Source organism: Antennarius striatus, chromosome 19 (genome assembly GCF_040054535.1).
Source record: "Antennarius striatus isolate MH-2024 chromosome 19, ASM4005453v1, whole genome shotgun sequence".
Lineage (NCBI taxonomy): Eukaryota > Metazoa > Chordata > Actinopteri > Lophiiformes > Antennariidae > Antennarius > Antennarius striatus.
In genome coordinates this window covers 3,854,236-3,878,357 of record NC_090794.1, presented here as the reverse complement: position 1 = coordinate 3,878,357, position 24,122 = coordinate 3,854,236, and the positions used below count along the sequence as shown (strand labels likewise).

Here is a 24,122-nt window from a genome sequence, read left to right as displayed (position 1 = left end):
TCATGATTCATCGTTTCATTATAAATCGTAATAATGCCTCTGACAAATTTATGTTTGCAAAACATAAAGCAAAAAAAGAAAATCCTCAACATAATGTAAATTAACTCTTCAGAAGCAAAGTTACATATTCACACCACTGGGGACATTTTAAACTTAGATGTTTACTTTCTAAATAAGGATAACAGCCTTGATTATTCAACTGATTTCTCCTCTTAATGCTAGCATCCATCTGGAGACGGCGAAAGAGGCCCGTCTGATGATGAACAATGAATTCATCATTCCCGTGACGGATGAGACTCGCTCCATCAAACTGTTCCCCGACGAGTCCAAGAGGCATTCGCTTCCCGGTGTGGGCCTGAGCACCTCCCTCAAACCTCGGGTCAACTTCTCTCCCGTCTGCATCATCAACACAAAGCGTCAGCAACACCTTTACAGCCCCCAGATCCCTCTGGGCATCCTGAAGGAGAAAGCCATCAGCATGCTCACCGAGGCCGTGCAGGGCGGCGGCATTCACATCCGAGACCCCGTAGGAGGAAGCGTGGAGTACCAGTTCGTCCCCATCCTCAAGCTGATTGCCACCCTTTTGATCATGGGAGTCCTCACCAGTGAGGAGGTGAGGCTGATTCTCCTCATGATCGACCCCAATGTGTTCGGAGACGCCAAGGAGGGCGAGGAGGGAAAGGGCGACGAGGTAGCGGTCGCCGGGGAGAAAGAAGAGGTGAGCAAGAACGAGGAGAAGGCGGTGGAGGCAGGAGAGGAGGAAACGAAGGAGAGCAAACCGCTGGTTAAAGGTCTTCTGGAGAAGTCGCTGCCTGAGTCGGTCAAACGCCAGGTGAACGACGATGGTTAAACCACGCATGTATATTTCAGTGATGTGAAAAGGTGCATCAGAGAACATGTCCGAACGCGGTTCTGTTCCCTTCAGATGTGCGAGCTGCTGCATTACTTCTGCGACTGCGAGCTGAAGCACCGCATCGAGTCCATCGTCTCCTTCTCCGACGGCTTCGTGTCACAGCTGCAGTTCAACCAGAAGTTCCGCTACAACGAGTTGATGCTGGCGCTCAACATGTCGGCTGCGGTCACCGCCAAGAAGACCAAAGAGTTTCGTTCTCCCCCGCACGAGCAGGTACAAAAACCTCAGCCATGCATGAAATGTGAGCTTAAAATAAGATTCTTTTTTTTAAAGTAGTTCCCCAGCGGCAAAAATTACAGCATTAGAGCAGCAAAGAAGAAAACGTTGTTTTTGACACGAGTGCCTGAACCAGCTGAGGTTTTTGACACGTGGGACCTTTGGCACCGGCACCTTTTATAATAGATGTTTTCCACATCCCTTGCTTTCTCCCAGCATCAAACATAGATTGAAAATATGAGCGTCTATCTTGCACAGTCCTTCAGCTGTTGCCATCTGGACCTGCAGCCTTCCTCACAAGTTCCTCCTCACTTGCTTTCTTGTGAGGAAGCAATAAGGGGAGTGGAGCTGTGTGCTTGTAGTTGTAGGAGGAGAGAAGGTCATGGTTCAGGGTTTTTTGATGTATTGTAATGGTGCAAAGCCCCCAGAATAATCACTTGAGCCTCGAGGTGAAAGAAATCAATGACCTCGGTTTTTTGTAGTTCTCTCACTGCCTTATTGTTGGCTGGTATTCCCAAAGGGTAGATTGAGCCGTATCTGAAGCTAAATTAAACTTGGAGTGAACTGATTGTGCAGTGGGAGCTAAACAGCTGGCATTTACGTGTAGAAAATAGTTTTTTAGTCCCAAAGGGGAGATTTGCAGTACGCCGTCTTCAACTTTTTATTCCCCCAACATAAATAGAGGTAAGTAGATAGAGAAAATAAGTTTTTGTTATCTCTGTCCGTCAGCTTTGAAATTGTTTGAAAGTCTAGCAAAGGTTACTGAAAACTGATTATTGATACAAAAAACAAGTCTAAAAATTCAATACAGTTAAATTTCCAAGACTTACTAAAAAGTGGGCTTGTTGAAGCCGCCTGGAAACATAAACCAGCAAACACTCTCTGCCATCTGAAACTTTTAGACCAAAATATCTCCCATAGGGTTTCAGCAGCAGATGCTGCAGTAATCTGCCTGGTGGACTTGGAGAGGTCAGACTCAGGATCCATTGCTGTCACGGCAACGGTTAGTCAGGGGCACAGACTGGACTTTGTGACCCTTTATTGTTCCATATGGCTCCACATTAGCTGTTAGCTCTTCATAGAGTCCATAGCTGGGATGGACTTGTATGACTATCATAATGAATGAGCTAATATCAGTGGATTTATTAGACTCGCTCAGGGACAATGTAAAGTAAATGGACCCTGGGTCTGAGAACTGTGTACAGTTTCACCTCCACAAGTTGTAAAGTGTCCTGTTGCCTGCGAACTTATCATAAAATGGCCCGATTACTCGTGAGACTTATTACCCCATCAGATGTTTCGTAATAAGTTTATGGTCTCAGTCACTCGTCTCAAACAGCACGATGGTCATTTTGTGAATTATGGTCCTATTTAGAATAAAGTAGACTAGAACGCAGGATATGCTTTGTGATTGACAAGTTGCTCCCACAGGATGCCCTCTCATTCCACACAGAATGGAGGAACGGCAAGGTCATCCAAAAACTTGTCACTTTAACAAATCAAGATGCTAATGGCCATGATGCCAAATACACAAATGGGAGATGTGGCAGTCTAGGGTATATTTTTCAAAATGAGACGATTCCTCTGGTCTGAAAAGTTTTTGTTTTCTTGCAGTTTGTTGGTTTCAAAGATTAAAAAAAAGCCCAGACAGAAGCAGTTTGTTTCAATCTGGGTGCTTTGGGGATCATTATAAGTGCTCTCCTCTGTGCTTTTAGTGGTTTTAAGCTCTGTGTAAAACCTTTGTCAGCACACAAATGTGCCTGAGGCTCAGATCTGTGCAGCTAATGAGAGGGCCTCATCTAGCATTGGATTTCAGAGCTGGAGTAGAGAGAGATGCTAACAGCAGCAAGACTGAAGTTTAGATCTAAGAGTCCTTTTTTTCCACCAACATGTTTTAAAAATGCTCCTCTTTGGAGCTACAGATACACACCAGCCATTCAGACACACTCTGACCCCTGAAAAGTACTCATAGTGGTCAGCAGCAGGTGTGTCTTCCTCCCATGCTTTATTAAAAAGCTCTGCTACAAATAGACATCAGAATAACAGGACTACACTCTGCACCGGCTTAGAGCATGAAGGCATCTCATGTATCTTCAGTCTATTTTATAGTTAGCTTAGGACATACGAACACAGCAGATTTAATTTAGTAATAAAGCTATTTCAAAACGATGTGATCAAGATTCAGAAGATGCGTCTTCATCACTAAACATCTTTCTACGTTGTCGACGGATGGATTAGCTGAATGCTAACTGCCTTTTCTTCCCTTCCCAGCTTTCTGGACTTCTAACTTTTTTTTGTGTGTGTGTTTATTTCCTCCAGATCAACATCCTGTTGAACTTCAGTGCTGGGGAGGATTGCCCCTGTCCCGAGGACATCCAAGATGAACTCAACTCCTTCCATGAGGAATTGCGTCTACACTGTGGTAGAGTTCAATCAAAATGCTGCAATAACTTTTACAATTAGTTTAATGTTTTTCATCAAGATTAATGATTTGTTTAACCCTAAAATAGGGTATTGGACATGTGACATAATATATCTACTCCTTCTTGACATTACTGGACTTGAGGAGGTTAACTTTTTGCAATTTATACAAAGCATTACTCAAACAAATGTGTTTCTGTATACAGGAATCCCTGTGGAGGAGGAAGAGGAAGAGCAAGACACCTCAATAAAAGGTCGTCTCCTTGCTTTAATCTACAAAATCAAAGGTCCCCCTCAGAAGACTGAAGAGGAACCAAGAGAGAAGGAACAGGCTGCCCCCAGTAAGTAATTTGAAATGGTATACTACATATTTGAAATCCTCAATGCCATTTTTAAAAAAAAAAAAAATTCCTCATTCTGATGCTCTGGTAATCCAGGATGGAGGTGGATGAAGGAGACTCTGAAATATGTAGTAAATTATCCCTGAAATCCTTGAAACAGATTCAGATTTATCCATCAAAACTGACACGGAACAATGGAGGCTGCCAAAACTACTGGTTCAACAAGTTCCTCGCTTCCACCTTCAGCGTCCTGTTCTGTGCTTCAAGTACCAGAGGACTAATGGGCAGACGCAGGAAGACCCTGCTATAAATTTTAATGTTGCTCTCCAGCCTCCCACACCTAACCTGCATTATTGAAAAGCTCCAAGAGGGCCGATAATGAGAACTTTATGATCTGTGGAGGAACATTGAGACGAGACAAGTTTTATAGCAGACTGGTTTATTACTTAAAAGCTAATATACAGTGTATATATACGTATATACAATATGTTTGGGCCTCCTCGAAATCACCTGTTCATTGTCAGTAGAGTAACTCCATGTAGGTGTTCTAACTGACACCATTCACAGATGAACTTGCAGACGGGGTTGTTTTTGTGTGTTAGCGGTGACGCTCGTCTTTTCATCCGTATTTCTCTGTGCGTGTTTGTTTAATCTCATTAGGATTCCGCTTGAAGCTGACCCTGTGTTTGCTCCAAGTGTTTGACTTTAACACTCAGTTCAGCGGCAGCTTTGGAATATTAATGGGATCACCTGCAGAGGTGCAGCAGGTCAACGAGTTGTCCTATGCTTGAGTTTTGTTTTGTTGTTTTTTACAGGATTAAAGGTTCATTGTAGGATTACCAAGACTTTCAGGTTTTATATATCTCTATATTTTTCTACTCTCCTTTTTATAAGTGTGGATTTAATGTTTGATTTAGAGCCATGTTGTTTCTTTTTTAATGAAAAAACTTTTTGTGGCGCCTGGGGAACAGAAGCCCACAACTGTTTCTCAGCAGTCCTTTGATTGTTTCAGACATTTTCTTCTAAGTTGTTCTCTCTAGAGACAAAAATTTGAAGAACAAGCAAAAGTCAATTATAACGCAGGCTTTACTGAAATCAAGGGAAACAAGTGAATGAAATAAAGATAAGTGTTTATTACAGCAGGTGATCTGCAGGAATTAGAATGAATTTTCCTTCACCACAGCCACACCTTTTAAGACACGCAGAAACCTTTGCTAACTTTCTGTTATGAAGGTTTTCAGCTTCTACTGTCCAAGTTTGAAGTGAATGGAGTTCATTCTTTTGGGAGGAACATGTGGAAAACGTTAAGCAATAAATATTTTTCACACAGGTTATGGCATAGATCAGTTTTCTGTTCAAATCTTGATACAGGTTTCAAATTTTGTGTTTCCAAGTGAACTGAATCCCATGAAGGACCAAAATGTATTTATGCTTAAATGTAATTTTTCCAGCCAACCTGAAGGAGCTGATCTCCCAGACCATCACCAGCTGGGCTCAGGAGTCTCACATTCAGGACCCGGAGCTGGTCAGAGTGATGTTCAGCCTGCTGAGGAGGCAGTACGACGGCATCGGGGAGCTGCTCCGGGCCATGAAGAAGTCCTACACCATTAGCGCCGCCTCTGTGCAGGATGCTATTAATCTGCTGGCATCTCTGGGTCAGATCAGGTCCCTGCTGTCGGTGCGTATGGGCAAGGAGGAGGAAAAACTCATGATCGATGGACTCGGGTAAGACGGTTCCCTCCATAACGTGCCGTTTATGCCTCCAAACTGTTCAGCACCTTCATTCGTTCTGTTCTTGTGTTTTCAGCGACATCATGAACAATAAGGTTTTCTACCAACATCCCAACTTGATGAGAGTGCTGGGCATGCATGAGACGGTCATGGAGGTCATGGTCAACGTGTTGGGAGGAGACAAGTCACAGGTAGGGAGACGTGACCATATCTGGAACCTAATAAGCCTCACTGGGACTTTTTTTTGTAATGGTTAATACAGCAAACATTTAATCATTCTTTGTCATTTTTTAAATTCTTATCATTCCTTTGTGATATAATCACATTTATATTCCTGAGCCAAAATTCCTGTCATTACAAAAAGTCTCTTTTTCCACTTTTAACAAACGTGATTCCCCCAAAAACATGAAGTCGAAATGAATCTCACTGAACAACATATTAGGATCTGAATGTCAGCATGTATTTATACAGGATGTGAGGAGAAATGCATGCACAAACATTTTAGTCTCTGATTCGGACCCAGACCTTTAGATTTGAGACTGTTTGATTGAAAACCCTGACAGAAGAGGCTTTGTCAGGCTTAACGGGTTTTTCTACTGATCTCAGGAATACAAGTGTAATCCTCAGATGGAGAAGTAAGACAAGATCAACAGGCGACTACCCAAAAAAAACCCCACAAGGGTTTCAGAGAGGGCAGAAGAGTAAACCAGGCCTGAAGAGAGTTGGGGGGGATTCTAAGCCTGTCTTTTTTTGGGAAGTGCTGACAGAAGCTGGATGATACAGTTGTGATTTAATACCGCCGTTGGTGCTGAGCTTGAATTGAACCTCGGGGATGCATTCAGGGCTTCCCGTTGGACTGCGACAGTCTGATCACGCCGTCTCACACATAAATTCTTCACCGGTTTGCTGACCCTTTTTTTTTAATGTGCCCTTCACACCCTCTGGTCATAAGAAGCACCAGGGTCACAGCCTGTAGGTGTCCAAATTTACAAAATTTACTCTTTAATTATCTGTAATCATTTTGTCAAGTCATGATGAGGAATAAATTTGATTTACAGGCGGATTGAATTATCGAGTCACGTCTTTGCTCACAAATTCGGGAATGACAGCTCAGACATATTGAAGCATAAAACGAAGATGAGAGAAGAATAGAATATTTATTTTTACCCCATTGTGTTTTTTTTTTCCCCAGAAGGCTGAAAGACATTAAAAACTTAATTACTCTGTCTGTCAAAACACACGATAAATCTGCTTTTAGAAGTGGTTCAATTTGGTATGATTAGAAGTTTAACTGGCCGACTTGTGTGATGATGAATGCGATGCTCGGTGCATACTGAGAGGATTTTACTCCCCTCTGGAATCTGTTCTGGAAATTTACTGTCATCTCTGAGATAATTCACTCTTCTGAGTTATGCTTAGACTGAATCCATACTCAGACTTCTCTTTGTTCGAGCCTTGGCCTCCCCCAGTCACCTTGGCTCATATCATATATTTAGGTAAATGTTAAAACCCGGCTTTGCATTAAAACTCGAGGAGCTGAAACTCCTTAAGCTGAGCGGCTATCTGCATCAGACAGGAGCTGCAGATATCAGAAGAGCAATCAAATAATACATGCAGAAGTCTGCAGTTAAAGGTCCTGGAGAGGAATCTGTATGAAAGATTCTCTGTTTATTTACTCCATAAATAAAGAATCATTCTGGCCACAAACCACCTGACAATATTTATAGCGTTATGGCGCATTCAGCTTTTGTTTTTTGTCATATTTGGCTTGTTGGATTGAAGTTGATGGCCACATTACACCTGGATAAATCCCAGATCAACTCATGACTCAGGATGAGTGTCTGTTCTGAGACATTCCTGGCCGCTGGAAGGAAAGCCATCACATGGAAACGACTGCAGCCAAATGCTCCAAGGATGACTGGGCTGCAGCTGTAAACAAGGATAATCTGTGTGGAGAGGCTGACCTTAAGACTGAGATACAATCAGTGTGTAACTGCTGGAAAGTCCAGGCCATATACTGTATATATCACTGCATGATGGAGTCATTATCTACAAATCAGTGAAAAATGTTCCTCTTTTCTCCGAGTAGATGAAGTCGTTGGAAGTAATCTTAGCGTCTGCTTTCACTTTGAAATCTGTTTATGTCGTGTTTTCATTTTTTGCGTGCAGGAGATCGCTTTCCCCAAGATGGTGGCCAGCTGCTGTCGTTTCCTGTGCTACTTCTGTCGCATCAGCCGCCAGAACCAGAAAGCCATGTTCGACCACCTGAGCTACCTGCTGGAGAACAGCAGTGTCGGTCTGGGTGAGTACCAGAAGACCTAAAAGAATCAGACTGAGCACGTCGCGTTTCCAGAAGGATGCAAAAGAGCCACCGGCTGCAACAGATTGTCAGCTAATTGGAATGTGGCGCCACATAAGTGCCCTCATTATACCAGGGTATCAGATTAAGAGTGAGAGAAGAAGAGAACGGCAGGAGAGGAAGAGGGGGAAGCGAATGATGGGGGTCATTTAGGCTCGCGGGGCAGCGCTGCTGAGTCACCGGGGTCTGACTCTGTGTCATCTAAAGCAAATGACTGTGAAAGAGGAGACATTCACACGGTGAGGAGAGGACAGACGAATGCAAACACATCAGTTTGTTGTGCCCGACAGGAAACATTTGTTATGTGCTTACTCAGAAATCACACGCAACATTTTAAAGTGCTGAGAGATGTTGGTCCTGTGGGTAAATGTTGGTTCGTTTCATGGTTAATTTTGCACAAATGAAGCGTTTTGTCTTTTTAAATCAAAATTTTCTGTTAAATTGTCCATAATCCTTTTTTTATACATAATAAATGGTTTTCAAGAGTTTAAACGTTAATTAGAAATTTGACTTTCTTTTCCTCTTTAACATTAAATTCTAAAATATGATAAGAATGTTGACTTGAGCTGATGCGATGATTTCTTTAACGCTGCCTACTCCTCCAAACGGAGACAATGAAGAGCTGAACATGTAGATAGACTGCCCTCTGTTGTAAGGCAGAGAGCAAATAGTAGAAGTAATACAGTACTTTGGTGTGTGTGTGTGTGTGTGTGTGTGTGTGTGTGTGTGTGTGTGTGTGTGTGTGTGTGTGTGTGTGTACATGCGCAGCATCTGAAGCCATGCGGGGCTCCACTCCCCTCGATGTGGCAGCGTCCTCGGTGATGGATAACAACGGCCTGGCTCTGGCCCTGGAGGAGCCGGATCTGGAGAAGGTTTGTCACGGCGACGACACCCCATCTCAGTCGTAAAGCAGCGCGCCGAAGGATTCCAGGACAATCAGATATCACTTATAGAGTGTTCAGCGTGACCTCAAGTTATTCTTGCTCTGACAGATGCGCAGATTGTACGACAGACTTAAATTTGCTTTAAATTTTATTTCAAGTGTCGTGGAATTGTGAACCTGGAGTGAAATCAAAAAGAAATGCGTAGATAATTTGTGCAGACTGTGCACAGCTAGTGACACAGGGTGAGATTTTAACACCGAGCAGTTAACAGGAATGTGTGTGTGCATTAAAAATGTTAATAATTTTATTTTACTGTAAACTCAGATTAAGTTTATGGATCTACATAAATATGACGTCCTCTCTTTATCTCTGTGTGGGAAGGTGGTGACGTATCTGGCAGGTTGTGGTCTTCAGAGTTGCGCCATGCTGGTTGCTAAGGGTTACCCCGACCTCGGCTGGAACCCCATAGAAGGAGAGCGTTATCTGTCCTTCCTGAGGTTCGCCGTGTTCTGCAACGGTGTGTAAACTTTAACACTGAGTTTTTTAAAAGCACCTGTGGATTTATTTTCACTTTAATATCTTTGCTCTTTTCCTCAACCTACTGCCAGCAGTGTGGGAAAACCAACATGTTTTTTAAAAAAGTATTCATTTTGATGCTGTTTTTTTATTAAAAAAACAACTTTAAAATTATCTTTGCATTACAACACAATTCTGACCAAATTAATGTAAGATTTTATTTTTCATGTGAACCTAACATCCAAAAAAAAAATCCTGTAAAAATATTTGTAATAATAATAATATTAATAGTAATAATAATAGTAATAATTAAAAAAAAATCATCCATTATTAAAGAAATACTTTAATGATGGAAATGCTTTAATAATGGTTTTATACTAAGGTGGATGTCTGTTATTGGCAGATAGCCAATCATACTTCAGAATACCTGTGTGGCACTTGAGGTAGCCAATCAAATTTAAGGGTTTCCTGGGCCAGCTTGTGGACACCTCCCTGCTAATCAGCCCTAACCTGCTCCGGCTGTGAACGCTGACACCAGAAGAAAAATCAGTCGTCTTTTAATCTGGAGGGAAGGCAACAAGCAGGATTTTAGGGGAAATAAATATGAATAAACATCTGTTCGTTGTGTTTACACCAGGTGAGAGTGTGGAGGAAAATGCCAACGTGGTGGTGAAGCTTCTCATCAGACGTCCGGAGTGTTTCGGTCCCGCCCTGAGAGGAGAGGGAGGTCAGGGTCTGCTAGCTGCCATGAAGGAAGCCATCAAAATTTCAGAGGATCCTGCCCTGGATCTACCCCAGATCCCCGAAGGAGTCATCAGCGGGTAGAAATCACAACAATTCTCACGTTATTTCACTTCAGTTTGGATTGAAAAGACTGTGAATGAGCATTTAGATCATCACAAGACGCTAAAACTCTTTGAATAGCTAGAAAACAGAAGGAGAAGAACAAATCCAGAGAAGTGCTCATTTTAATTTGAGTCAATGCACTTTTTAATAATGTTTCATCATACGTGATGAATTCTTGTGTTTAAGGTCCGGCGATGAAGAAGGAGAAGTCATTCACATGGGCAACGCCATCATGTCGTTCTACTCGGCTCTGATCGACCTGCTGGGACGCTGCGCTCCAGAGATGCATGTGAGGCTGAACACACCCACATGAGATGAGAAGACGGTTTCATTCTGCAGACGTCCTTTTTCAAACCTGCACTTTTTTTCCTTTTTCCTGCCTCTTACAGCTCATCAAAGCGGGTAAAGGCGAGGCGTTGCGTATCCGGGCCATCTTGCAGTCTCTGGTTCCCACTACAGACCTAGTGGGCATCATCAGCATCCCCCTCAGAGCCCCCGTGGTGAACAAAGGTAACTTATTTATCAGTCTGTCATTATTTGTTTAAAAATCAAACTGTGTCTTTAATAACTGAAGTTAATAAATGCGTTAATGCGTCTTCCAGACGGCTCCGTGACGGAGCCTGATATGTCTGCCTGCTTCTGCCCCGACCACAAGGCCCCCATGGTGCTCTTCCTGGAGCGAGTTTACGGCATTGAGGACCAGACCTTCCTGCTCCACATGCTGGAGGTCGGCTTCCTGCCCGACCTCCAAGCCTCAGCGTCTCTGGACACGGTGAGGGACTGAAACCAGGATGCATTTAGCACCCCCCCCCCATTGGATCGACCCGTGGCTTCATGCGCGTTTCGATCTCTGCTCCTCAGGAGGCGCTGAGCACCACGGAGACGGCGTTGGCCATGAACAGGTACATCGGCTCGGCCCTGCTGCCTCTGCTGACCCGCTGCGCCGCGCTCTTCGCCGGTACGGAACACTACACCCAGCTGATCGACTCCACGCTGCAGACCATTTACCGGCTGTCCAAAGGACGCTCGCTCACCAAGGCCCAGAGGGACGCCATCGAGGAGTGTCTGCTCGCTATCTGCAAGTACGGCTCGGCAAATTTATGCATACATTATCTTAACTATATTCATGCAGTCTCCACTTCCTGCTTCCTGTGTTTTTGCCTTTGAATGATGTTTTTATTACTTTTTATTCCACAGACATCTACGCCCCTCCATGATGCAGCAGCTGCTCAGGAGGTTGGTGTTCGATGTTCCCATGCTTACTGAATACTGCAAGATACCTCTTAGGGTGAGACACCTCATACCCCTTTTGCCTCCTCATTTGCCCCCCCTAAGGATTGATATGTGACATTATTTAACTGTTTATCTGATCTCCAGCTGCTGACCAACCACTACGAGCAGAACTGGAAGTACTACTGCCTGCCCTCTGGAATGGGAAGCTTTGGAACGGCCTCTGAGGAGGAGCTCCTCCTCACCAAGAAACTCTTCTGGGGGATTTTTGACTCCCTTTCTCACAAGGTACAACAATTCATCAATACAATTCATCATTTTGGAAAGTTCTATCACGTCTTTGTGTTTTCTTGCCACAGTCGCCCTCCTCCTCCCTCATTTTCTGTTTTTGAGACTCGGGAAGATTTTTCTGGAATCTTTCTGTTGCAAACCAAACAGTTGAGTGCTCTGAGAGCTGCTCTTTGTTTTTTAAAATTCTCTCCTAAGAAAATGTTATGGCCTTCCAAGCAGAATAGTTTTTTGTAGTGAGAGGTAGTGATGTGGAAGTGAGCAAAGTGCAGAAGATGCATTATTTATCGGTTTGTGTTACGGCATCACTGCTGCAGAACTCTTTCACATTGCATCTTTTTCTTTCCTCGGCTTTTCTCCCTTCAGTCGGTCCGTCTGATATCCGAGCTGACGTGTCGCCGCTGCAGAGAAAATGAAATCCACTTTGCGACCCTCCCTTTTGCTGTGTCTGTCTGCTCTTTTTAGAAATACGATGCTGAGCTTTTCAAAATGGCCAAGTCCTGCCTGTGCGCCATCGCCGGAGCTCTGCCTCCCGATTTCGTGGATGCCAGTCTCGGAACGATGCCCGAGAAACACCTCTCTTTGGACGCACAGGGAAACTTCGATCCAAAACCCATCAACACTGCCAAGTGAGAGGGGAAATCCAGATGTGTGGTTTGTCTGGGTGTTTGTATTCAAATTAACGCTATGAATTCAATTATTTTTAAATTTTTAAACATCATCTCCATTTTCTAGTATCTCACTTCCTGAAAAACTTGAGTACATTGCCAACAAATATGCTGAGCATTCCCATGACAAGTGGTCGTCAGAGAAGGTTCGTTATAGTGTGTGTTTGTCATTGCAGTGTTTAAATAGAACATAAAACAGCTGCACATGGAAGGCGGGGCCTAAAATAAGGTGTCGTTGCAGATGTCAGCAGACTGGAAACATGGCGACGCCGTGGATGAACAGGCCAAATCCCATCCGCTGCTGAAGCCCTTTAAAGCACTGACTGAGAAGGTACGTAGAACTTTTAATTTGCTCAGTCAGAGTTTCATTTGTTTGTCTTCCAACATCTGATGGCGTCATCCTGCATCAGATTCTCATGCGTGTTGTTTTCATGTACAGGAGAGAGAAACGTACCGATGGCCAGTGAGGGAGTCGCTGAAGAGCATGCTGGCTATGAGCTGGAACATTGAGAGGACCAAGGAGGGAGAAGCCATGTTCCAGCAACGAGAAAGCGAGAAACAAAAAAAGAGCTCTGAATCTCAGGTTAAACATCCTGAAGCACGATGAGGTTTTTTTTTTGTTTGTTTTACATTACCAAGAGGTACATTGTTGTACAAAACTCTTAAGAAACAAAAAGGTAGGATTATGTCCATATGCTGACAAAGAAGCAACGTAAATGCTATGTATTTAGCTATGAAGTCACATTGAGATTAGAATCAAAACAAAGACAGTGTTAAAGCCTTAAGATGGATATCGATCAAATTACATCTGTATTCTGTCAAATATGAAATGGTATTAGACCAGAGCGGAATAACCGAAGCGTTTTATGTTTTCACGATTCAGACACAGTTCAGTGTTTTTATCGCTCCTTCCTGTCTTTGCAGGTAAACGGATTCAGTCCGATTCCGGTGGAATTGCACAATGTCACATTGTCGAGAGAGTTACAGGTTTGTTCTTCACTGACTTTATTTTAGTATTTTAGTATTGTTCTTCTACTATAATAAAAATTGTCGGAATAACTTCTCCACTTACGAAATGCGTGGTCAGAGTTGTGTCGCGTGAAACTGTAACACGACTGTTCAGATTTCCTGATATTTACGTCTTTGCGGTCTGAAGGGCATGGTGGAGGTGGTCGCAGAGAATTACCACAACATCTGGGCCAAGAAGAAGAAGACTGAACTCATTAGCAAAGGTAAGAAGTTTAGAAATAGACACGTCATTCTGGAAGGGGGAATTATTTGAGCTGTGCATGTGATTTTGCTTAAAATGTCTTTGAAATGATTTCTGCGTTTCATTGACCTGACCAGGAGGAGGGACCCACCCCCTGCTGGTTCCCTATGACACCCTGACGGCTAAAGAGAAGTACAGAGACCGAGAGAAGGCCCAGGAACTCTTCAAGTTCCTGCAGATCAGTGGTTACGTCGTCACAAGGTTAACATCCTCAGACTCCCCAATTACAGCAATGTGAAAAAAAATAACTGTTTCATTGGTCGATTTTTAATTCCCCGACGCGATTGAAAGACTTTCATGTCATGTGTGTGATCAGAGGACTGAAGGACATGGAACAGGACTCGTCCTCCATGGAGAAACGTTTCGCCTACAAGTTTGTCAAAAGGATGCTGAAGTACATCGACTCTGCCCAGGAGTTCATCGCTCACCTCGGTGAGTCAGAGTATTTAAATCTGTTGCGAACTCTTCCACAACTTACCGCCTTAACATTCGCTGTTTTCATTCCAGAGGCGATGGCCACCAGCGGGAAGACGGACAAATCACCTCACGACCAGGAAATCAAGTTCTTTGCCAAGGTCTAGATGTCCACTCAGACTTCCAGATCAGTCGCTTCAACGCCTCATTGAGGTTTTAGTGTTGACAGCTGCATTTCCTCTCTCCAGGTACTACTTCCTCTGATAGATCAGTCTTTTAAGAACCACTGCCTCTACTTCCTGTCCACGCCCAGCCGGAACCTGAGCAGCTGTGGCTGCGCCTCCAACAAAGAAAAGGAGATGGTGACCAGGTAGTGTCTAGAAGCAGCCTGTGTGATAGCATCTCCTTTGTCAGCCTGGAGCTGAAGGTTTCTGTATCTCTTGAGAGAGAGCATGGTTCTCTTTTTACACTTCCTTCAGACTTTTTATTATTTTCTTACCTTGTCTGGCCCGTCTTTGTTCCCTCTGTTCTTTCTATCTTTCTTTTCCAGCCTGTTCTGTAAGCTGGCAGCTCTTGTCAGACACAGGATTTCTCTCTTTGGTAAGGTTTGTGTTGTCATCTGTATGGACGTATGCCTTTTGAGTCCCTCTCCACATCCTACATTTGTCTCTTCCAGGAAGTGACTCTGCTATGATGGTGAGCTGTCTGCACATCCTCACCCACTCGCTCGACACCAGGTAAGCACTTGTTTTCGTCTAGATGTGGCTCCATCGAGCAGGAAATGGTGTCTCAGCCTCCGTGTCCCTGCCCTTCTCTCTCAGGACGGTCATGAAGTCTGGCTCGGAGCTGGTTAAAGCTGGGATACGGACTTTCTTCGATAACGCCTCGGAGGACCTGGAGAAGCTGGTGGAGATGCTCAAGCTGGGAAAGTTCATGCAGTCGCGCGCCCAGATGAAGAGCGTCAGTCAGAGCATCAACTACGTGACGGTCGCCCTGCTGCCGATCCTCACCGCGCTGTTCGAGCACATCAAGACGCACGAGTTTGGAGTGGATCTGTTGTGTGAGTGCTCACCAAACAATGTAGAATAAAAAGAATTGAAACCAAAAAGTAAATGCAGAGAGAAATTCAATAGATCTACGTGGTTGTCAGGCAGACAGTTCACCTTTTTAATGAACAATGATTCCCTTTTAATCTTTCGTTCTCCTGCAGTCATCTCGCTGATTAAAAACGGATGCTGTCTGATTAACATCTGTTTGTTTCAGTGAATGACGTGCAGCTTTCCTGCTACAGGATCTTAACCTGTTTCTACTCTCTGGGAACTGGAAAAAACATCTTTGTGGAGAGGTAACTAGTAGGGTTGTAAAATGACTTCTGGTTCCACGCTTGAGCAGAACCGTAACGCTTACTGGTTACGTTCACCAGTCTGCACTGCCTGCTCACCATGGGCTTAACAAGGAACCGTGAAATAGCAATTCATGAAGTCTATTATGCTTGTCGCTGGTAGTTAGCACTGAATGATAAGCCTTCTGGTCAACACGATATTACAGTGCACGTATTCGTGATCCACTTGTAGGCATCTTCCAGCCCTGGGGGAGAGCCTGGCCACTCTGGTGGGGGCCATGCCCGTGGCCTTCCTGGAACCTGACCTGAACGCCCACAACCCGCTGTCTGTCTTCAACACCAAGACCCCCAGAGAAAGAGCCAGTGAGCATCCGCTTGATCCCATTTTTCAGATTAATTTCATGCTGCCTGAGGAAGAAATCTGAGGTGATTTCAAATTGTTCTTTTTCTTTTCCAGTCCTCAGCATGCCCGACACGGTGGAGGAGATGTGTCCAGAGATGCCACGCCTTGATAGGCTGCTGAAAGACGTCCACGACGTCTCCGTGTCCGGCGCCCGCTACAGCGACATGCCACAGGTTGAGGGATACTCCTGGAGGCCGTTGGGTTGCTTCTTGACAGTCTTCTTGACATCTCGTTCTTCCTCCTGCAGGTCATCGAGGTGATCCTCCCAATGCTGTGTAACTATCTGTCCTACTGGTGGGAGAAAGGTCCAGAGAACTCTCCCCCTGGCGCCCAGTGCTGCACCCTGGTGACGTCCGAACACCTCAGCATCATCCTGGGAAACATCCTGAGGATCCTCAACAACAACCTTGGCATCGATGACGCCCCCTGGATGAAGAGGATTGCAGGTGAAGTCTAAATTCAGTAGAATAGTTTTGGTTCAATTTTCTCAGGAAAGTTTGAACCTATTTTTACCCTTGGTTCGTGCTGCAGTCTACTCTCAGCCAATCATCTGCAAGGCTGGAGCCGACCTCTTGAGAAGCCACTTCTTGCCCACTCTGGACAAACTGAAGAAGAAGACCGTGAAGGTGAGAGCTTAAATCCACTCTACTTTTTATCACAGGGTCGAGGTTATGGGAGCTTTTTCGCTCACTCCATCAGAAGCTGTTAGCATCTCCGTTATCGGAGGACCTCTGATCTGCTGAGAGGTGTGTGTGTTCTTTCATGTATTGATTGATGAGCTGCGTGTCAAACGCAGGTCGTGGCTGAAGAGGAGCAACTAAAGGCGGACAGCAAAGGAGACAACCAGGAGGCCGAGCTGCTCATCCTGGATGAGTTTGCCGTGCTCTGCAGAGACCTCTACGCCTTCTATCCCATGCTCATCCGTTACGTGGACAACAACAGGTACGAAGAAAGAAAAGTTGTTTTTATTTTATATTTTCAAATGTGACACACAGATGTAAAGCGCCTTAAAGGTGTCACTGATTTATGGTGACCATTCCAGGTCCAGGTGGCTGAAGGAGCCGGATGCTGACTCCACTGAGCTCTTCAGGATGGTGGCTGAGATCTTCATCCTCTGGTGCAAATCCCATGTAAGTCTTGTCGTTTTAGTCTCAATAATGAGTTCTGCTCTTCCAGATTTGTTTGCTAATTGTTTTTACTTTATCCTCTGAATCTAGAACTTTAAGCGTGAAGAGCAAAACTTTGTGGTTCAGAATGAGATAAACAATTTGGGCTTCCTGACCGGAGAGGCCAAGACAAAGATGTCCAAGGTAAATGAAATAAGAGCTAACTTTTAGGTTTTGCTAATGATTTATTACATTAAGGGATCTGGCTTTCTTTTGTTTAATCCTTGAGGTGTGAAATATGCTAGAATTAGAAAGAGCTCCTTAAATCTCTACAGAGCTTCTGTGTGATTGTAAACTCCGTTCTCTCTGTAGTCGGGTGGCGACCAGGAGAGGAAGCACAAGCGTCGCAGAGGCGAGTATTACTCCATCCAGACGTCTCTCATCGTAGCTGCACTGAAGAAGATGCTGCCCATCGGCCTCAACATGTGCACCCCCGGAGACCAGGAGCTCATCTCCCTCGCCAAGATCCGCTACAACCTGGTGAGCCGCCGGAGACAGAACCCGGCACAGAGACTTCCTGACAAGTCTTTAAACCTCAGAGCGGTGCAGGAGACATGGATAAAAAATGTTATCCACTATGATGAATATGTACCAGACTTATCTGATACGTAGCAGCAGTGTATGAAGTAGATGCAACTTTTCTTTTTGCAGAAGGACACAGACGATGAGGTGAAGGAGCATCTTCGTCAGAACCTCCATCTCCAGGATAAGGTCAGGCGACCTGCTGTGTAGCCCACCGTCAACGTGTCGCTATTGCTTTTTATGACGCGGCTGTTTATTCGCTGATTTGCAGTCAGGTGACCCGGCGGTGCAGTGGCAGCTGAACCTCTACAAGGACGTGGTGGTGAAGAGCGAGGAACCCGTCGACTCAGACCACACCGTGGACCGAGTGCAGAGTATCTCCGCTGCAGTCTTCCACCTGGAGCAGGTAAACGCTGACAGCTACCAGCCTTTAGAACCACGTATAAACATACACGACAGGATGCGATGGGCATTTACTGTATGTTATCGGCCGTTTCCCCGTCTTTCAGGTGGAGCAGCCTCTCAGGAATAAGAAGTGTGTGTGGCACAAGCTGCTGTCCAAACAACGCAAGCGAGCCGTTGTGGCGTGTTTCCGCATGGCGCCGCTCTACAACCTGCCCAGGTGAGTCTGATTCGCACCTGTAGAACAGATTTAAATTGTCAATAATTAAATATTGACATGATCTATTAGGATATGATGAAGACATTTTGCCCTGTCTCAATCTAACCGTATTTAACAAATCACCAAGTCGCCACAGGGTGGGCTCTTTATTTCTGATTGTGTGTCCATATAAACCCCTCCTCACCTCCCTAACGACATTCTCTCCTCTGTGTCGTTTCCTTGCATAACACGTCCTCATCCTCCCTCAGATACAAAAATAATAATTACTTCCTGAATGGCTATCGGGAGGTCTGGCTGGAGACGGCGTTCAGAGCCTCCAGCTTTGACCGCTTGTTCTCTCTGCTGACGGTAAAGTGAAACTACACGGCGAATGCTCCATTTGTACGACACCCCCTCCCCCCTCACCCCCCTTCATCCACGTGGCTGTGGACCAATTTCTGCCTCGCAACCGATTGTTTTCTGCACTGATGATTCTGATTGGTCAGCTAGAAGGAATTTATTTTGAAAGTGGGAATGGGGAGCGAGCCGCCGGCGTTTGTCTCATTTCAGGTGTTTCAAAGGAAGGAATGAAGAAAGGACAGAAGAAGAAAGAAACTCATTGTTGTAATTCTGAGTTTGGTTTGTTGGCTACCTGGTTGACGAGGATCTTCTTCATTATTATACATTAAACTCTTTCATAGTATTTTTCTCCTTGTTGCTTCATGATTTTAACTTTTGTTTATCGTTGTTTAGCACAATATATCATCTAACAAAGAAAAGAAGTATTAAAAGACATGCATGCTCCTCTACTGATGGCTGCAGTGACTTTAGAGACCAAACGTGACCAGTCAGAAGAGCCAGTCGGTCCCACATCGACCAATCACCACCCTGCCTGAAATGCACTTCCTGTAACCCCTTCATGCCCTTACATCTCTCCTTCCTGTCTCGTCCAAAAACACTCACCAGAACCCACCCTAACGGCACTGTACCTCCCTCCCTGCTCCCCTCCATTCCTCCCTACCCCCCCCTCCCCAGGCATCGCGCTATCAACTTCTTCATCCCGGCCTATCAGAGACTTTGGATAGAGGCAGTGGAGTACTCCTTTGAGGAGAAGCTAGTGCAGGATCTGGCAGTAAGTACTAGGCTCGCCTTGCCCTTGCCCCGCCTGCCCTGCGTTGGCACCCCTCTGCCAGTCCTGTCTGCCGAATGCTTCTTTAGCTCAGCGCCTGTCGAGCCTTGGGAGCGTGTCCGGGTGGGGACCTTTACCAAAGCACCCAGGGGCCCCCGCTGTAGGCGTGCAAAAACCTTCAAACAGAGATCCATCAGGGGTCAGAGGCTGCATGACCAACTCAGGAGACACAGGGCCAGGGCCAGCTCCAGCGCTAGAAAAGCAGACTATGGCTTTCTGACGGCGGTAAGGAGGGCCTCTCTCGGGGAGTCTGTAGCTGTTTGGCTGTCAGATCTGGATCCAACCCATCAGTTGTCTTTTTGCTGTACTCTGTAAGTCCTGTAGTGTGATTGAGTCCGTTCTGTGGCCATGGCGTCAGTGGCATGCTTGCGTAGTCGTGTGAAGATCACATTTCATGTCAGGTCTCCGTATGCAGATGTGCAGCAAAGTCATCAAGATGCTAGAAAAGTGTCACTGAATCAAGTTACTGCTCAGATTTAGATTTTCCTTTTTTCTTGGTGAGGAAGTTTTCTTTTTTTCCATCGTTTCCATTCAGTTCAGATTAGTTTGGACTCAGATTTGTGCATTCGTAAGAACTCCCTCCTATGAGGTCATGATCACGCTTCATGTTCGATGTCATCACCCGGTGGCTTACTGCTTGCCTCTGTTTGACGTAACAAGCATGCGTTTATAAGATGGTTCCAACGCTGTTCATCTCGTCCTTTCCATGACTCACCGGGTTGTGACACACAAACTCACCTGCATGCCGGTAGAACTTTACTCTCATCGGTTACGGCGATAAAACACACGCTAGTTAATTCAAACCATGGCAAGGTGAAGTTTCTTGTTGCAAATGGATAGAGGTCGAAGACTTTTGACGGAGCTAACTGTTGGCGCCTGTGGCCTGGTACAGAAAACCCCGATGAAGATCGTGGAGGAGGAGGAAGAGGAGGTGGCTGAGATCCAGCCAGACCCTCTCCACCAGCTCATTCTTCACTTCAGCCACAACGCTCTGACGGAGAGAAGGTGAGGGAGTTAAAAAGTTAACATGCGTCATTTCTTCAGGAGATGAGACGTTTCATTCAAATCAAGAGATCCTGTAAGGTCACAATCAGGGATTAGTGTTTTCAGTTTTAACTTCACTCTTGACTTCAATCCTTTTCAGTCACTTGGAAGAAGATCCTTTGTATATTGCGTATGCAGACATGATGGCAAAGGTAATGCTCTTAAAGTCGGTTTCATAGACCCTATAATCATAAGACACACACTGATAAAGGGTTTTTGTCTTCAGAGCTGCGCAGAGGATGAAGAGGAAGAAGAGGAGGAAGGGAAAGAAAAAACTTTTGAGGTAAGCCATAATTTAGTTTATTTTAGTGTGTATCTGCAGGATGACATGCGTTTGATGATGCGTTTGTGTGTCGCTCACATCTCAGGAAAAAGAGATGGAGAAACAGAAGATCCTGTACCAGCAGGCGAGGCTGCACGCCCGCGGCGCTGCCGAGATGGTGCTGCAGATGATCAGCGCCAGCAAAGGTAGCGATGTGTGGGTTGTTTAGCATGTCGACATTTTAGACACTGTCGGCTATCTTCACACAAAAATGCATACTTGAAAATTCTTTTTTTGTGTCACAATTACAAAAAATAAGTGTTTTAAATGTAATGAAGAGGTTATTTTTTGACATGACATTTTAACTTGTCCCCATCTTCCTTTTTTCTCACGTCATTCCTTTCCCACCAGGCCGTCTGGGCCCCATGGTGACCTGCACCCTCAAATTAGGGATCTCCATCTTAAATGGTGGCAATGTGCAAGTTCAGCAGGTCAGCTTAATTTTCAGTGCATTCCTATAACTATTAAAAGTTCAGCGACTGCCGCTCGGGCTGCACGACTGGATGTTTGACGCGTTTGTTTTCTCTGCGACTAGAAAATGCTCGATTACCTGAAAGAGAAAAGAGACGCTGGCTTCTTCAAGAGTCTCTCAGGACTGATGCAGTCTTGCAGGTATGGTGACATCACCCATGCAGCAGAGAGGAGCCGTGCAGGCAAAAAGTGTTCATGCATGACCTTTTTGAGTTTCATCCTCTAGCGTCCTGGACTTGAATGCATTCGAGAGGCAAAACAAAGCAGAAGGTCTTGGCATGGTGACGGAGGAGGGCTCGAGTAAGTGACCGTTTGTCTAAACAGGTGGAATCTTAGTATTCCACCTGTTGTTTTCCTTGCTTAGTCTACTTTTAACGTTCGTTAGGTCTCTGCTGTTGATGACAAAACCTTTTAAAGATCCTCTCCCCTTGACTGAACTAATGCTGAACCATGACAACCTATCCCTTGTAGACGAAGCAATCAAAATCACATTGTCGTCAATGTGACTTCTGATTATTAGAAATAGTTTGCTGCTTGCTCGAGTCATCAGTGTGGTGTGTTTAATGTCTTCTTCTAGGGTTAGAAAAAAAAGCAGGTCTTAGATTTGATTACCCAAATCCTCAGTCCTTCAGTCGGGGGTCATAGTGGAGCAACAGCTCCTCCACAGCTGGAGCTGGAGGATGTGTCTGGGGAGACATGAGAGCTTCGCTGCTCAGACTGCTTTAGAAAGAAAGAAATTAATGGATGAAGGGAGAATGAGTTTTAATCAGACTGGAACGCATCGAGTTTGTTTTACAGCAGTGGATGGATGTTGATGGCACGCGTCCTAGAAGACATGGTCCAGCATTAAAACCTCAGCCTCCCTCCAGCTTCACTTGACACGTCCCACATCAAACTACGTCCGTGTTTTCATCACCCAGTCCTCTGCTAAACATCTCCACTGAGCTGTGTGTTTAACAAATCACTGTTCCTCCCGGCGCCTCCTCGCACCCGTGTAGATTTCTCACCACCACTACTTTAATCACGTTAGATGCGACACAGACACGACCCCAGGCCTGAAAGCTGTTCATTTTAACTGCATGACTGGTTTTCACTGGTAACGGATTCCTTCATATCTCTTCGTACTGTAACTCAATGTCTTCTCTTTTGCTTATGTCTTCGTGTATCGTTTGACTCCTTCCTGTCATTTATAAAAACCCATCGATGGCAGTCCACACTCAGCGGGGTAAATAGCAAATCCAGATCACCCTGATATGGCTATGCTTCTGCCCTGAATGTCTCACTCCATATTTTTATGTCCAAACTCCCTGCTTCATATTGGTACCCCCCTCCCCCCCCAAAGATGCCTCTAGGGACACAATGCATGCAGACTGTCGGACAGATGCCTGTTTGTGCGTTCTGTGTTCCATTCCTCTCATCTCACCATTTACTAACGCTAATCCTATATTACTGATGCTCCGATCTACCATTCAGAGGCTGTCAGCGCCATCTCCCAAGGGTTTGACTGAAGGTTTGTGGACTCCTCCACAGCCTAAGCAAAGCTTTGTCTCGCTTTTGGACTTGGGGCCTATTTCACAAAGCTGGTTTTCCATAAAGATTTCTAACTTTCACATGATGGTTCATCTTTTAAAATGAAATGCAGAGCCATGTTTGTAGGCCGCTTTCTTCACGAAACGGGTGACACCATTCATCAGGCCCGTTTCAGGCCGGCATGTGAAAGTTACCAGGCTTCCTCCAGCTTAAAGAAATGGCCTAATGTTTCAGTGTTTTTATCGTAAGAGCATTTTTACAAAACAAAAAACAAAAAACAGAACTTTGGATTCAGTTTTGAACCTGCAATCTAAAGGACCTGGACTTCAGGGTTGTTTTGAACATGATTCCTGTCCCGCTTGCCTCATATTGATTGCTTCTAAGGGGAGTTTCACATTATTATCAGGCCTCCTGATATTCACTGATGTCTTTTCCTCTAAGGCTCCAAAGTGCTACAGAATGATGAGTTTACTAAAGATCTGTTCCGGTTTTTGCAACTTCTGTGCGAGGGCCACAACGGAGGTGAGGTGCACCAGCATTTGGGCCAATGGCAATCGAATAAAAATCAACTAATGTCAATGTTTTATGAAGTCAAAGTTACTTAAGATGTAGTAATTTCATGGTAATATTCACTTTGTCAGATTTCCAAAACTTTCTGAGAACACAGACTGGAAACACAACCACAGTCAACATCATTATCAGCACTGTGGACTATCTGCTCCGTCTTCAGGTGTGTGAAATACAAATATCTAATCAAAACATATTTTTAAAAAAAAAGCATTTTAATCGTCACCTTAATATTGCTTCCCTTTAGGAATCCATCAGTGACTTCTACTGGTACTACTCTGGCAAAGACGTCATCGATGAGACCGGAAAGGTCAACTTCTCCAAAGCTTTATCTGTTGCCAAGCAGATATTTAACTCACTAACTGAATATATTCAGGTAGGAAATTCAGGGAACTGTTAAATCAGCTGTCAGTAATCAATTTGCTTCAATCAGGTATTTCTTTTTTGTTCTTTCCTTTCACTCTCATTGTTCCTCTCCTTCAGGGTCCGTGTATCGGGAACCAGCAGAGTTTAGCTCACAGCAGACTGTGGGATGCAGTTGTGGGCTTCTTGCACGTCTTCGCCAATATGCAAATGAAGCTGTCTCAGGTAACAATGATATCAAATCTTGACAATTTGACTTGAGAGGCTACAACTGCAACCGACCGATGTTTTTTCCAAGAGTGCCTTGATCAATAAGCGATAAATAACTGTTGCAGGATGCCAGTCAGATTGAGCTGCTGAAGGAGTTGATGGATTTACAGAAGGACATGGTTGTCATGTTGTTGTCTCTGCTAGAGGGTAAGAAGAGACGTTGAAAGATGTTAACATATTTTTATCACACATCCGTATTGTGTTTGTATTAATGAACAAACGGAATGCGGTGCAT

The 24,122-nt window shown here is 44.7% G+C and overlaps 1 protein-coding gene across 3 annotated transcripts in view; it reads left to right on the top strand.

Annotated features, from left to right (window-relative positions):
• The window catches only part of ryr3 (ryanodine receptor 3), a 67,665-nt gene that overhangs the window by 34,562 nt on the left and 8,981 nt on the right, over positions 1-24,122 (top strand). For 2 of the 3 annotated variants that reach the window (XM_068341965.1, XM_068341967.1), the window contains 55 exons: positions 223-832; positions 926-1,126; positions 3,449-3,551; positions 3,757-3,891; positions 5,343-5,616; positions 5,699-5,813; positions 7,792-7,924; positions 8,750-8,853; positions 9,247-9,382; positions 10,019-10,202; positions 10,414-10,516; positions 10,617-10,737; positions 10,830-10,999; positions 11,089-11,309; positions 11,425-11,515; positions 11,605-11,745; positions 12,211-12,374; positions 12,481-12,559; positions 12,655-12,744; positions 12,853-12,996; positions 13,338-13,400; positions 13,570-13,645; positions 13,761-13,884; positions 14,000-14,115; positions 14,191-14,258; positions 14,346-14,467; positions 14,648-14,697; positions 14,774-14,834; positions 14,919-15,157; positions 15,361-15,442; positions 15,672-15,802; positions 15,897-16,015; positions 16,090-16,288; positions 16,374-16,468; positions 16,639-16,784; positions 16,885-16,972; positions 17,060-17,152; positions 17,321-17,488; positions 17,660-17,719; positions 17,802-17,936; positions 18,040-18,152; positions 19,167-19,263; positions 20,213-20,325; positions 20,465-20,516; positions 20,591-20,647; positions 20,733-20,832; positions 21,038-21,117; positions 21,222-21,298; positions 21,384-21,457; positions 22,368-22,382; positions 23,129-23,209; positions 23,329-23,417; positions 23,502-23,630; positions 23,738-23,842; positions 23,953-24,034. In XM_068341965.1, coding sequence (XP_068198066.1) covers positions 223-832; positions 926-1,126; positions 3,449-3,551; positions 3,757-3,891; positions 5,343-5,616; positions 5,699-5,813; positions 7,792-7,924; positions 8,750-8,853; positions 9,247-9,382; positions 10,019-10,202; positions 10,414-10,516; positions 10,617-10,737; positions 10,830-10,999; positions 11,089-11,309; positions 11,425-11,515; positions 11,605-11,745; positions 12,211-12,374; positions 12,481-12,559; positions 12,655-12,744; positions 12,853-12,996; positions 13,338-13,400; positions 13,570-13,645; positions 13,761-13,884; positions 14,000-14,115; positions 14,191-14,258; positions 14,346-14,467; positions 14,648-14,697; positions 14,774-14,834; positions 14,919-15,157; positions 15,361-15,442; positions 15,672-15,802; positions 15,897-16,015; positions 16,090-16,288; positions 16,374-16,468; positions 16,639-16,784; positions 16,885-16,972; positions 17,060-17,152; positions 17,321-17,488; positions 17,660-17,719; positions 17,802-17,936; positions 18,040-18,152; positions 19,167-19,263; positions 20,213-20,325; positions 20,465-20,516; positions 20,591-20,647; positions 20,733-20,832; positions 21,038-21,117; positions 21,222-21,298; positions 21,384-21,457; positions 22,368-22,382; positions 23,129-23,209; positions 23,329-23,417; positions 23,502-23,630; positions 23,738-23,842; positions 23,953-24,034 — 6,818 coding nt within the window. The remainder of the gene's footprint in view (positions 1-222; positions 833-925; positions 1,127-3,448; positions 3,552-3,756; positions 3,892-5,342; positions 5,617-5,698; positions 5,814-7,791; positions 7,925-8,749; positions 8,854-9,246; positions 9,383-10,018; positions 10,203-10,413; positions 10,517-10,616; positions 10,738-10,829; positions 11,000-11,088; positions 11,310-11,424; positions 11,516-11,604; positions 11,746-12,210; positions 12,375-12,480; positions 12,560-12,654; positions 12,745-12,852; positions 12,997-13,337; positions 13,401-13,569; positions 13,646-13,760; positions 13,885-13,999; positions 14,116-14,190; positions 14,259-14,345; positions 14,468-14,647; positions 14,698-14,773; positions 14,835-14,918; positions 15,158-15,360; positions 15,443-15,671; positions 15,803-15,896; positions 16,016-16,089; positions 16,289-16,373; positions 16,469-16,638; positions 16,785-16,884; positions 16,973-17,059; positions 17,153-17,320; positions 17,489-17,659; positions 17,720-17,801; positions 17,937-18,039; positions 18,153-19,166; positions 19,264-20,212; positions 20,326-20,464; positions 20,517-20,590; positions 20,648-20,732; positions 20,833-21,037; positions 21,118-21,221; positions 21,299-21,383; positions 21,458-22,367; positions 22,383-23,128; positions 23,210-23,328; positions 23,418-23,501; positions 23,631-23,737; positions 23,843-23,952; positions 24,035-24,122) is intronic. The other variant, XM_068341966.1, reaches the window with a different exon arrangement.